General features: G+C 35.7%; 1 protein-coding gene across 1 annotated transcript in view; it reads left to right on the forward strand.

Moving 5' to 3' along the window:
- Positions 1-216: 216 nt before the first annotated feature.
- gpat2 (glycerol-3-phosphate acyltransferase 2, mitochondrial) overlaps positions 217-13,511 on the forward strand; it is a 50,911-nt gene continuing 37,616 nt past the window's right edge. The window contains exons 1-3 of the mRNA XM_016517706.1: positions 217-263; positions 3,699-3,785; positions 11,044-11,154. Coding sequence (XP_016373192.1) covers positions 3,735-3,785; positions 11,044-11,154 — 162 coding nt within the window. The 5' untranslated portion in view covers positions 217-263; positions 3,699-3,734. The remainder of the gene's footprint in view (positions 264-3,698; positions 3,786-11,043; positions 11,155-13,511) is intronic.

A 13,511-nucleotide genomic window follows, 5' to 3' on the forward strand; every position in this document is an offset into this window, starting at 1 on the left:
TTCATTATAAATATTTTAAATTGTAATAATAATTCACAATATTACTGTTTTACAATTTTACTACAATTTTACTGTATTTTTGGTCAAGTAAATGCAGCCTTGGTTAACATAAGAGACTTCTTTAAAAAATAAATAAATAAATAAATGGATTAGTCTTAGAAGGCAAACACGAATGCAAATTAATCTTAAAGCTTAATTTCCTCACCTGTAGGGGGCGATGAACAGATGAGCTGCACAAGTAACAGCAACTTTAATCGCTGCAGGTGAGTCCGACATGTTACTCATTCTTTAATTACTCGATCAAAGTATTGTTTTTATATAGTCGTTTAATATGGATGTGGTGAAATATAGGTTGGTTTTGCTGAATATTGCGGACTTTAGTAAGCACCGACCGATCTAGCCTCGTTTAGCTTCTCGTCCTGACTAACTTAACGTTACTTTCCATATTAATGCTGAGGCCTTTTTATATTATTAAATGAGCCTGGGTCGATTGGGAAGTGATTATTTTTTCTCTTACTCCTAAATCTGCAGTAATGGATAACAGCATATTAAAGGAGTTCGTACCCTTCAGCTGTTCTCGTTTTGTCCGTCAAAGAAGCAGACAGCTTTTGTAAGCAACGTGCTCTGAATGTTTTCTATTGAACTGCATTTGTGGAACTGCTGGGGCTGAGTGAATAGATCATCTATATTGTATTATTCACCTTATAAATAATATTATCATCAAGGTAGTTTTCTTAAGTGAGTCATAGCCTAGAGACGAAGAATAAAAGGAGCTGCACGTGCTGCTGTTGTGCGGTGTTTTGATTGTGCGCGTGAAGCAGAGCTGCCTCACGAGCTTCAGATGCTCGCGGCTGGTTCTCAGAGTCGTGAGTGATATGGGTTGAGTCACGAGTCACGGCACTTGTGTGGTAAAATAAAAACATACGATTCATTATTGTCATGAAGTACGTTCTCATGTCTTATTTCTCTTTTATATCATTTTTTTTTTTTTAAAGATAGACAGTCATGTTGCCAGTTTGTCTTTCTGTCTTCATTTGCTTGCCCTCATGTTTTGCAAACCTGTATTGACTTTCTTCTGTGGGGCTTCTTCTCAGTCACTATTCACGGTTATTGTTTGAGGGAAAAATTGTGATTAAAGTGACATGAAGTACGTTCTCATTTCTTTTTTCTCTTTTATATCATTTTTTTTTTTTTTAAAGATAGACAGTCATGTTGCCAGTTTGTCTTTCTGTCTTCATTTGCTTGCCCTCATGTTTTGCAAACCTGTATTGACTTTCTTCTGTGGGGCTTCTTCTCAGTCACTATTCACGGTTATTGTTTGAGGGAAAAATTGTGATTAAAGTGAACAGTGACTGAGAATGTAATTTTTTTTGTGTTCCGTGGAATAAAGAAAGTCAAATGAATTTGGAACATGAGTAAATTATGACAGGACATCCCCCAAGTAGGATATTAGTGGGAAAATATAGCACAATAATAAAGTCTCAGCAATTTTGTGCAGTGTTTTTACTCAAAACCAATCTGTCCTGATAGTTAAAAAAAAATCAACAGTAGAACTAATACATAGAATTAATTCCTTTAAATCCAAAACAGTTGATCGGTTGATATAGCTTTATCTAGAGTTATTTAGATTGCCAAGACGAGCTGAGTGACATCCTAAAGTATGCTGCTGATCCATTGTAAGAATGATCAGACTGTTAAGAAAGAATTAAGAAAATGCCTAGTGTTCGCAAGTATTGGCAGATAAAGATGGTGACAGACATATTCATAGTCTGCAAATTCCCCAAGGAATGATTTAGAATATTGAATCATGAAACAAAACTACTTAGTAAATGTATTTGTGCTGCATACAAAGTGCTCATTAGAAGTGAAATGAGTGCTACTAAGTAAATGGAATGTGAAAAACACAAGCGAATGGCCATATTCATGAAAGTAAAGTTTTACCGAGTCATTGAGTTCAAAAGGTACTGCATAACAGCAATGACTCACCAACTGTTTTGTACATATCAGTGCATATATATATTTTTTTTTAATTCAGATACCTGAAGGTACCCTCTCCATTTTCTGCCAGAGCTTTTGGCATTGTTGTTCCTCCCTTGGCTCAGATTTGAATGAAAATTGAATAATGAGAAAGAAACAAGGCCAGAAACATACTTTAGTGTGCAGATGCAAGGTCTCTTGAACATGCTTAATGTGCACTCTTCTGTTGCTGTGATGGTAACTTTAGTACTCATTGGGGTGATAGTTATCTTCAAATGTTTGTGTCATTAAAGTGGATTTGTTATTATTCAGGTTGCTAGATATAAATGTATTGATTTTAAAGGGATGGTTCACCAAAAAAAGGAAACATGCAATTTCAGAAGATATTTTGAAAAATGTGGAGAACCAGACTGTTCTGGTGACCAGTGACTTCCATTGTATGGAAACATTTCTCAAAGCATCTTCTTTTATGTTCCACAGAATAATAATCATACAGGTTTGAGAAGTTCAGAAATGTGTTCTGACACATTTCACAAGATAATAATGCACAAAATGAAACATGCATAGTTGTGTTTATTTCTGTAATGCTGAGGCAAATGTGGAGAAAAGGCATGAGATATGAAAACAGGACTAACTAGAGATATGGAGATGGCCGGACATGAAATAATTGTAGCTACAGGGGCAAAGTTTGATGAACAGTGTGAGAGCCAGAATATTCTGCCAGGACACACTCAGCTTTAGAGAGAGATAGGGATAATGAAGATTTTGAGGGTGCTGGAGAGAATAAGATTTTAGGCCTGGTCTTGTTTATGCTTGTACTGTTATTATTGGATAGGGGAAGGTCATTAGATTTCAATATTAATGCAGATGCAGTGAAAGACACTTCCAGAAACTTCCAACATGTGTTCCCTCAATTTTCTTGAAGGATACACTGTCATGAAAAAATGCCACTGCATAAATAAAACAAATCTACACTCTTAAATTCAGTATTAATGTTCCTGCTGTGTTTTATGTTTGGTCAGCACTAGGGATATGCCGGTATCAAATGTTCATGTTGCGATTAATTGCTAATGCTTTTATCACGGTATACGGTATTATCACGATTCCGCCATGTGCTTCTCGTCCGCGCTTGTTTACATCAGAGTGCGCACGCGTCTTTCACGCAGCATACAGCAGTGTTGTGCATTTTGACCAGTTGATGGGAAAAGTATTCTTAAAATGCATTCAAAATTCTGAATAATTTGTAATATATAATTATTCACGGTATTTAGAAGTGCCCACGATAACAATATCGTGCATATTCATTACCGTGATATATCGCATTACCGAATACCGGCACAAGTCTAGTCAGCACTCAGCAGTAGATGTCTTCAATACTATACTACAGCGTAACTGATGTTAAACTTTCATCTTTTTCAGATCAAGGAGGTTGTCTAGAAGTGAAAATTGCTATTTTTTATTCTCCCATGTAATTTCAAACCCATATGCTGTTGTTTTTTTGCTGAGGAACACAAAAGCAGACATTTCATGAAGCTGTGACCACAGCTGATCAGCTTCAATAATCAGCTTCAATTTTTCTTTCTCATTTAAAGATGTGCATTGCTTCTTGTTGCATCATGTGTATCTTTCGTTTTGTATCACTTGGCGTGTTAGAGCTACTGAAATGCACCTCCTGATAAACAGTATGCAATTTTTATAATCTATAATTTTTATTTCTTCAGGATTTCTTCTGATGGTAGGACAGCAACGGAAGAATCATGGACCCAGTCAGCGAAAATCCTTCCGGTTTCCAGCCCAAACGTCCTGCGGTAAGATTTTCATTTCACATGACACATCTGGCTGTTATATATGGGGTTAGAACAGAATGTATGTTAAAAAAGAGATTTCAGAAAGTTTAGAATAAAAGTAACTTCAGGCAAGGGCTGGGCGATATGGCCAATAAAAGGACCATGATAAAATATTTAATATCAGTCGATATCGATAATTATCACAATAAATTTCAAATCTTTATTACCTCATTATCATATGGTGAAATGTAATTATTCTGACTGTTTGAGTTTTATTAAAATTAACCATTGGTCTTCCATAGTAGCATACATTTAGATCATGATAACCACAATCCCACATTTCTGCCACAATACCATGGTGCAGTTAGTGTTACTATAGTAAATTCATGGTAAATGATGGCAATTTGTAGATTGAAAAGTCTTCTGACTGTATCATTGCGCACAGTGTTTCTCCTGTTTGTCAGAGTTGTTTCATCTGGCTTTAAATTAGTTTAAATCGCCAAGTCATTTGTGTTCTTCGCTGAATTAAAGCGCTTCACACTGGATCTCACAGCTATGTTAAGTGTCGCGTGACTGAGATTTATCAGCGAGTAAACGCATCTGCTCTAGTAAGCTCACGCTGCGCTGCTGTTTGAATTTTGAACCAAGTGGATAAACGGTCCGTGTGGCACGGTTCAAATGCCTAGCGCTCTTTCGTTCCACTTTTGGCCCATTAAAGGGTTAGTTCAAGACCTGTAAGACCTCTGTTCATCTTCAGTACACAAATTAAGATATTTTTGATGAATTCCGAGAGCTCTCTGACCCTCCCATAGACAGCAAGGATCCTAACACGATCAAGGCTCAGAAACATAGCATACGTAGCATAGGATACATTGTTAACATTGTTTACGCTTTGATCTGAACGTAAACAACGTATCCGCGTACATACGTTGCATATGTTGTTTACGTATGTGATACTCACGCTATAGGGTGACGCAGAGGAGACGGAATTGTTGAATAAAGTCGTTATTTTTGTTTTCTTTGCACACAAAAAGTATTCTTGTAGCTTCGTAAAATTACGGTTGAACCACTGATGTCCCATGGATTATTTCTCTGATGTCCTTGCTACGTTTCTGAGCCTTGATTGTGTTAGGATCCTTTCTGTCTATGGGAGGGTCAGAGAGCTCTCGGATTCCATCAAAAATATCTTTGAAGCTGAACGAAGGTCTTACAGGTTTGGAACGACAAGAGGGTGAATAATTAATGACATTAATGACAGATTTGGGTGAACTATCCCTTTAACAATTACAAAGAAACATTTATCGAATTGTTTTATCGAGTTTATCGAGGCGATAATTATCGTTATCGTTTTATCACCCAACCATACTTCAGGCTGAGTACGTTTTACATTTCTCATTATTATCAATGTTGAAAACAGTTGTGAAGGCTAATATTTTTGTGAATTGTGTTACGAAACAAGAAGAAAAGCATTTATTTGACATTTCTGACACATTTGATCAATTTAATGCATCCTTGCCGAATAAAAGCATAAATTTCTTTCAAAACAAAAATCGTACTGACCTGAACTTGAGCTGTCAGTATTGTCCAGTCAATATACAGTATATGCTATATAGACAGCATAAAATCTGTCAACAGTACATTCATCTAAGACCCAAGGACCTCTCTCAATGTCATATTTTCACTCATCCCATCTCTCTCCAAATCCACCTACTTTCTAGAACATAATTGAATTCATAACTCAGACCAGCTGCAGACGATTAGCCTAAACGCCATCCCATCTTCTCCCAGCTGTTGTTGGCAGTGTTGGTTTACCCCCTAAGAGCTGCTGACTTTCAGTTCACCTGAACAGTACTCGTATGTAGATTACCTCAGAGTCAGTCCACTTGAGGGTTCTTGATTAGGTCTTTGATAATCTAGTAGTCCTCCTAGGGCAGGTTGGATTCATAACACAAATAATGAGCTACTGTGTAATAGAGCGGGAAACATAAGAATGTGACATAAGTCTTTGCTGATTCTCATTTGTTGATGAGAAAAGAACATTGAAGACGACAAAAGCTTTGTTCAGGTAGGCAGAAAAAATCTTTTTCTGTATCCAGTTCAAATCTTATTAGTGGTTTATGTGAACGGCAATAAATGAGCACGAAATGTGACTAAAATTGGCGAATGGTCATATTAAATTTCAAAGTAGTTCATCCTGGCCATGTCATTACTATGGCAACCGCTGTAGATGGTGACGTCACTGTCTGAACATAAAGATCAGATTTCATCACTTGCAAATTGTTTGAAAAACAAGCTGAAATTGGATGCGGTGTGAACAAAGTCAGAAAGCTCTTTGATAAATTCCCACAGAAGCTGCGTCCTATCAAACGCTGATGAAAATGACCTCAAATGTTGATTGTGTTAGGATCCTTTCTGTCTATGGGAGGGTCAGAGAGCTCTCGGATTCCATCAAAAATATCTTTGAAGCTGAACGAAGGTCTTACAGGTTTGGAACGACAAGAGGGTGAATAATTAATGACAGAATTTTCATTTTTGGGTGAACTATCCCTTTAACAATTACAAAGAAACATTTATCGAATTGTTTTATCGAGGAAAATATTGCGATAATTATCGTTATCGTTTTATCACCCAACCATACTTCAGGCTGAGTACGTTTTACATTTCTCATTATTATCAATGTTGAAAACAGTTGTGAAGGCTAATATTTTTGTGAATTGTGTTACGAAACAAGAAGAAAAGCATTTATTTGACATTTCTGACACATTTGATCAATTTAATGCATCCTTGCCGAATAAAAGCATAAATTTCTTTCAAAACAAAAATCGTACTGACCTGAACTTGAGCTGTCAGTATTGTCCAGTCAATATACAGTATATGCTATATAGACAGCATAAAATCTGTCAACAGTACATTCATCTAAGACCCAAGGACCTCTCTCAATGTCATATTTTCACTCATCCCATCTCTCTCCAAATCCACCTACTTTCTAGAACATAATTGAATTCATAACTCAGACCAGCTGCAGACGATTAGCCTAAACGCCATCCCATCTTCTCCCAGCTGTTGTTGGCAGTGTTGGTTTACCCCCTAAGAGCTGCTGACTTTCAGTTCACCTGAACAGTACTCGTATGTAGATTACCTCAGAGTCAGTCCACTTGAGGGTTCTTGATTAGGTCTTTGATAATCTAGTAGTCCTCCTAGGGCAGGTTGGATTCATAACACAAATAATGAGCTACTGTGTAATAGAGCGGGAAACATAAGAATGTGACATAAGTCTTTGCTGATTCTCATTTGTTGATGAGAAAAGAACATTGAAGACGACAAAAGCTTTGTTCAGGTAGGCAGAAAAAATCTTTTTCTGTATCCAGTTCAAATCTTATTAGTGGTTTATGTGAACGGCAATAAATGAGCACGAAATGTGACTAAAATTGGCGAATGGTCATATTAAATTTCAAAGTAGTTCATCCTGGCCATGTCATTACTATGGCAACCGCTGTAGATGGTGACGTCACTGTCTGAACATAAAGATCAGATTTCATCACTTGCAAATTGTTTGAAAAACAAGCTGAAATTGGATGCGGTGTGAACAAAGTCAGAAAGCTCTTTGATAAATTCCCACAGAAGCTGCGTCCTATCAAACGCTGATGAAAATGACCTCAAATGTATTCCGTTTTTGATTGGTTCATTAACGTTGCTGTATCAGATTGAAAAATGTTATCTGTGTTTGTAATGATGGTGATTATCATAATCAGATTCAAAGCACAGCACCAGGTAAGCATAAGGTAACTCTGGCTTCTGTTAATGAATGCACACACACGGCCAAAACGCTCACACACACACACACGCTGTCAGGAGTCAATCATGTGTAACCTTTGTGAGCTCGTTATATCATTTTTTAAATATATATAATTGATGCAAGACGTATATCTACTCACCTGGTCAGGAGTGAGGTTGAAAACTTTTCAGATTAGATGGAGTTGTTGCTTTGCACCAAGAAGTAATAACCGTATGGTGGCTCGACCAAATTATTGTATTACTCGGAAATGCACTTAGTTTTCTGAGCAAGGGTTCAATGAGCATTTTTCGGGTTTTTTTCTCAGTCTTAGGTTGGAGAGAACATTTTCTGCACAGAGCCATGACAATTCTAGGTAATGCAAGTGGGCGCAGAACCACACAGACTTTTTGTACAAAACGATTTGTTAGGGTAGTGTTCCCATTTTTATTTCATTTCATTTTATTTATTTTATTATTTTGTTTTATTTTTTTGAGGTTTGGTGTCAGTGATGGTCCAAGTGCTGAACAGTGACATCAAACATGAAATATAGTTATTTTCATCGTGATATAATAAAGAGGAACATAAAGGTGTTGGTGTTCTCTACAAATAATTATTCTCTTGAATAATAACGATAATGATAATAATAATTAATTGTACTATTGTAATACAACTGCAGTGTAAAATAAAAATGAATGTTTTATAAGTATTTAAATTATTTTATTTTACACTACATTTGTAAAATACTTAGGTCTTAATTTCTTCACTTGCTTTTTTATTATTCTTTTTTTTTTAAATGTCATTAGAGCTCAGTAAAAAATATCGATATCTCTATTAATCGATTCTCATTTTTACGGAACGATATCGATTCTTAAATCCCAAGAATCGATTAGTCTAGCCTGTTTTCAGTTAATGGACGGAATGTTGAAGGAGACGGAACGTCCCATCCAATATATCGCAATAAGCATTGTGCTTTGGTACTTTTAATATGAAACAAAGTCTCAGATTTCAAATTCTGTCCATTGTATTAAAGTATTCAAACAATAAATGCCATTTTGGCACTGTTTAATGTGGAGTGACAGATCGCTGTAGCGCCTCAGTTCAATTTAATTTATGTTTGAATAAATCCATCAAGTTTTTATGACAGCCACCATTATGTTTATATTTAAAAAAACGAATTGAAGTAGAAATATTATGTAATTGTAACTTTATTATTTTAAAAACATTAAGTGTAATTTTAACAAATCAGTAAATTTTAACCTTCAGTGTTATAGTAATGTAGTACCAACTGACTCTCATGTATATTTTACAACATTAGTTGAGAGATGTTTTTTTTCCTTGTGAAAATTTGGCATGTACTGTACCTGATATATATCCAAAATAATCGATATGGAATCTAATCGAATCTAATCGGTAATCGAATTGAATCGCAAGCTAGTGAATGAGAATCGAATCGAATCGTGAAATTTGTGTCAAAACCCAGCCCTAGTCATCATGAAAAGGCATTTTCTATTTTGTAAATGATCTTACTGTACACAGTTCATCTGTGCATATATTTCTTTCTTCTTCTTGACCTTGTAACGTTTAATCAAAATAACTGGAAGGCAGATTTCTCTATGGTGAAGCATGCAGGACTTCTCCAATCATCTAGTCCTCTTAAACCCTGTGCATTTCTTACAATCGACTGCGAGCCCACATTCATCTGCCTCCATTTTTGAATGCACCTTAAATTCTAATCAACAACCAATGCATAGAACCTGCCCTACATTTTTTATCTTCTGATAATAATAGTTATGTTAATAGCTGGTATCACCTATCCACAAAAAAAAAAAAAAGATAAAATATGAGAATGTGAAAATAAAACTTAACTGGCACATATTGTGTTGCCAAATGCATGTTGAACTCACAGCCCATGGGAGAGTGGAAAGATTTACTGTGAACACGATACAATAAAAACATTGGCTCATGAGCTGCTTGCATGCCGCACATCGCTCTGAATCCTTCAGCGCATTAGACTATGTGCTTATTTAATTAAATCACAGCCTTTTGCAATTTGATAAGCACAGTAAGCCATATTGCGATTCTGATTTGTTCAATTCAAAGATGCTTTTCCAAAGCAATTGCACAAAACACTAGATTTGTGAGATTAAAGATCATTTATGTTATTATGAGAAGGGACCAGATAGTTTCAGTGTATTATGTATTATGTATAAACTGTGGTGGGCCTCCAGAGTCTAGGGAATTAATGGAAAACGCTTTTTATGTACATACATTTGCTGCATCACCAGTCAGAAAGTGTTTAAATTGAAAAATTATATGCTTCACCTTTAGCCAAAAGGTCCCCTTAGAACATGATTAAGTACTCCCAGCGGTGTCTGTTTAGAAATCTCTAGTTAGGCCTTGTTCACAACAGGAAAAAAAACACACGAATTAAAAATGTTACAAGCACGTGCCAAACCACCTTCATAGATGGTTTAAAATGGTTCAGAAAGGTGTGATGTGAAAAATGTTTTAAAGTGAAATTAGATATTTGTTAATGCATCTCAGTCTTTTGCATCTCAATGTGAAAAAAAAATCTTTTTGATTTAAAAAATGTAAAAAGAAATTTAGTGAGTTACTTTGAACGGTTTTATGTATAATTTGTGGTTTTATTTTTTATTTTTTCTAATATTTCTCTTTTACTCCTAAAACGAAAGCATTTGATTCTTATCTGATCTGAAATATGAGCGGTAGCGAATTTTAATAAAAACATTACAGCCTAATGCAGCTCCTCTGGACATCAGACTATATTCTCATGCTTTTATTACTCCAAAGACCCGTGAGCCCGAGCTAATGAAACATCACCAGCAGAAATTATTTTCCGTTGAAAAGGAGTTTAAAAGAATTAACCTGGGTGCTGGAGCCCCTATCCATTATGCAGTCTTATTTAATAATTGATTGCTGTAAGTGATATTTCCCACACAGATGATGATTAGATACTTTGTAATAGCGTCTGTTGTTGAGACGGCTCTGAATGATGATAAATCAGTCCTACTGTCTCCAGCCATGTCTCTTATCTGTCTGTGCTAAAATGTTATGATTAGTATCAATTTAAATGGATGTCCTCTTCAGTAGAAATCTTTCAGGGGACGCCATTCTGTCACAAAGGCCCAAATTGATTGCGATTCAATTGGGACACCTTTGTAGTAACCACTCATGAATAGATTTCACATTCCTTCCCTCCCTGTGCAGTTTGCATTCAAACATCGATCCGTCCTGCTTTGATGTTGGGAAATGTGAAACAAATGGAGCAATGATAGAAGCGATAAAATTGGAACATGTCGCATCCCGGCGTTAAGAACAAGAGCCGTGCTATTGGCTAGAGCATTGTTTCTTATCTCAGCTTGAAATAAGTGGAAAAAGTGCTGATGGTTTTATCACTCCCAACGCCGGTTGGTTTATTCCTTTCGTTGTGTCCCAGCAAACCCTTTTATATGTTTCTGTGTGTGTGTGTTTCTTCTTTGGTAGCTGTCGTGGGGTGTGAAAATCAAGAAGAAGTTGAAAAGCGTGGCTCCTTTCCTGGGCAGGTTCAGGCCGTTGGTTGGACAGTGCTGTCACCAATGCACCCCGGAGAGTCTGGTGAGAAAACGAGAGGGATGAAAGGATTATTTGAAGATAATAAAAGGACAAACAGCCAGAGGCAGACGGGGAAGTACACAGATTTAGGCTCACCTGAAAACCTCAGACGCTGCTTTCACAAACCCATATCATGGGACGATCAAAGGGATTTCAGAGCGCAAGCGAACATGTTACTTACGGTAGGAATAGCACGAAAAAAGGGATTAGGGGTGGAGAGAAAAATAATGAACACTCAAGAGCATAGTTCCCCCCCTGTGCTATGAAGAGCTTTTTAGAAAACTGCAGATGACTAAGCTTGTTTCCAGCAGCACTGATCCCAGTGGACACATCGTGCTGAGAGCTGGGAGAGCAGGGCTAATGGAGCGGTAATCAGAGGGTTATTGGATCGAACCCCTCCTGAACGAATCTATTAATCTAAACCATCTCAGACCAGCCAGCCAGATAAATCATATTTGAGCCATTTGGTGTTTGTATTAAAAGTCATTTAAAATGCATGCATGGATTTTATTTAACAGCTATGTCAAATAAAACGAACAGAACCAGGAGCATAGCAACTGCTATAATTTTGGAGGGGTCTGCATTTGCCCTCCTAGTTTTTATTTTTTTTTTTTGCGCAGGTAATTATTGACAATCAGTGCCTTAAAGGAATAGTTATTTACTCAAAGTGATGTTGTTCTGTGGAGCGCAGAAGGAGATGATTAGTGGGAGGTAGTAATTTAACTATTTTCTGTAGAAACCTACTGCTTCGAAGTTACAATAAAAAAGGGTTTGTGGGAAATTTTTAAATATGAAATGAAGTCACATTGTGAGAAAAGAAGTTGCAATTGGGAGATCTAAAGTTGCAATTTAACTTTTCTTTCTGCAGTAGAAACATTAATACTTTTTCAGTTTATTGTCGTCAAATCTGGCGCAGCACGTCTTAACTCGCCATAATGAAATATATACTACTGTTCAAAAGTTTGGGGTCAGTAATTTTTTACATTCTTTTAAAAAGTCTATTTTGTTTACCAAGGCTGCATTTATCTTAGCTAAAATACAGTAAAACCAGTAATATTGTGAAAAAAAAACGTTTAGAATAATGTTTTCAAATGTAATAATTTTAAAGTCCAAATTATTATTGTTGTGATGCAAACCCTAAAAAAAATATATATTTAAAATACATTTCATGCTAAGTATAGTTCAAATCTGTTAACATATTTAGTGACATATCGTTCGAGACTTACTGATATAAAAATTTATGAACCTTTATTTGAAGTATCACTTGTGCACAATACACATTTCTTAATATTAAGCCTAAAATGTGTTTTAATGTCACTATTGACGAGGATAAATGCAAGATATTTAAAGTGTATCTGAATTATACTTGCAATAGTTCCACTTTTGCACAATCAAATATACTTCAGTATATCTTTAGTTGGACTTCAGCACTACTTCCACACAATTAAAGTGCATTAAGTACAAAATTAGTTGTTCCAATTTAGCAGACTTTAAATATGCCAGTTTAGTATACCAAAAGTACAATTGCAGAATATTTTTTATTAAGTACATAAATATATGTAAATGCTTCAGCATCATTGCTTTAGTCTCATGATTCTTCAGAAATCATTCTAATATGCTGATTTGCTGCTCAAAAAACATTTCTTATCAATGTTGGAAACATTTATGCTTTTGTGACTTTAGGATTCTTTGATAAATAGAAGGTTCAAAAGAACATCATTTATTTGAAATATTAATCATTTTCATAAAAATCAAAGAACATTCTGACCACAAACTTCTGAACAGTAGTGCAACCATTAGTTTATTTCCAAAAAAAGACATTTTTACAGCCAATAGTGACTTACATTTTGGTTTATTCAAAAAAATATGATAGTTTTCACTTTTGAGGAACTAACCCTTGAATTTCAAGGAACTAACGCTTTAATTTCAAGTGGTTTATGTGCTGCTACACAGAAAAGATAATACACAAAAGTTATTAATTTGCAAAAATTTATTGAAAAAGTAAATTAGTCTTAGTTTGTTTGAGAGCTTTGAAGAGGGCTGATGCTGCGAGGGCTGTGATCATGTTAGCTATGGTTGACCTAAATGGTAACCCAAAAAATAAAATGCATATTATTACTCCACTCCCAACTCTTATATTCACAGCCTCTCAAATACGTCTGTTCTAGACACTTTTTAGTGATGAATTGTTGGGAGCTGATACAGACACTTGAAAGACCAATTGTACGGTAGCTAACTTAAAGGGATAGTTCACCCAAAAATGAAAAATTGATGTTTATCTGCTTACCCCCAGGGCATCCAAGATGTAGGTGACTTTGTTTCTTCAGTAGAACACAAAATAAGATTTTTAACACACACCG

Source organism: Sinocyclocheilus rhinocerous, unplaced genomic scaffold, assembly GCF_001515625.1.
Source record: "Sinocyclocheilus rhinocerous isolate Xijiao unplaced genomic scaffold, SAMN03320098_v1.1 scaffold87, whole genome shotgun sequence".
Lineage (NCBI taxonomy): Eukaryota > Metazoa > Chordata > Actinopteri > Cypriniformes > Cyprinidae > Sinocyclocheilus > Sinocyclocheilus rhinocerous.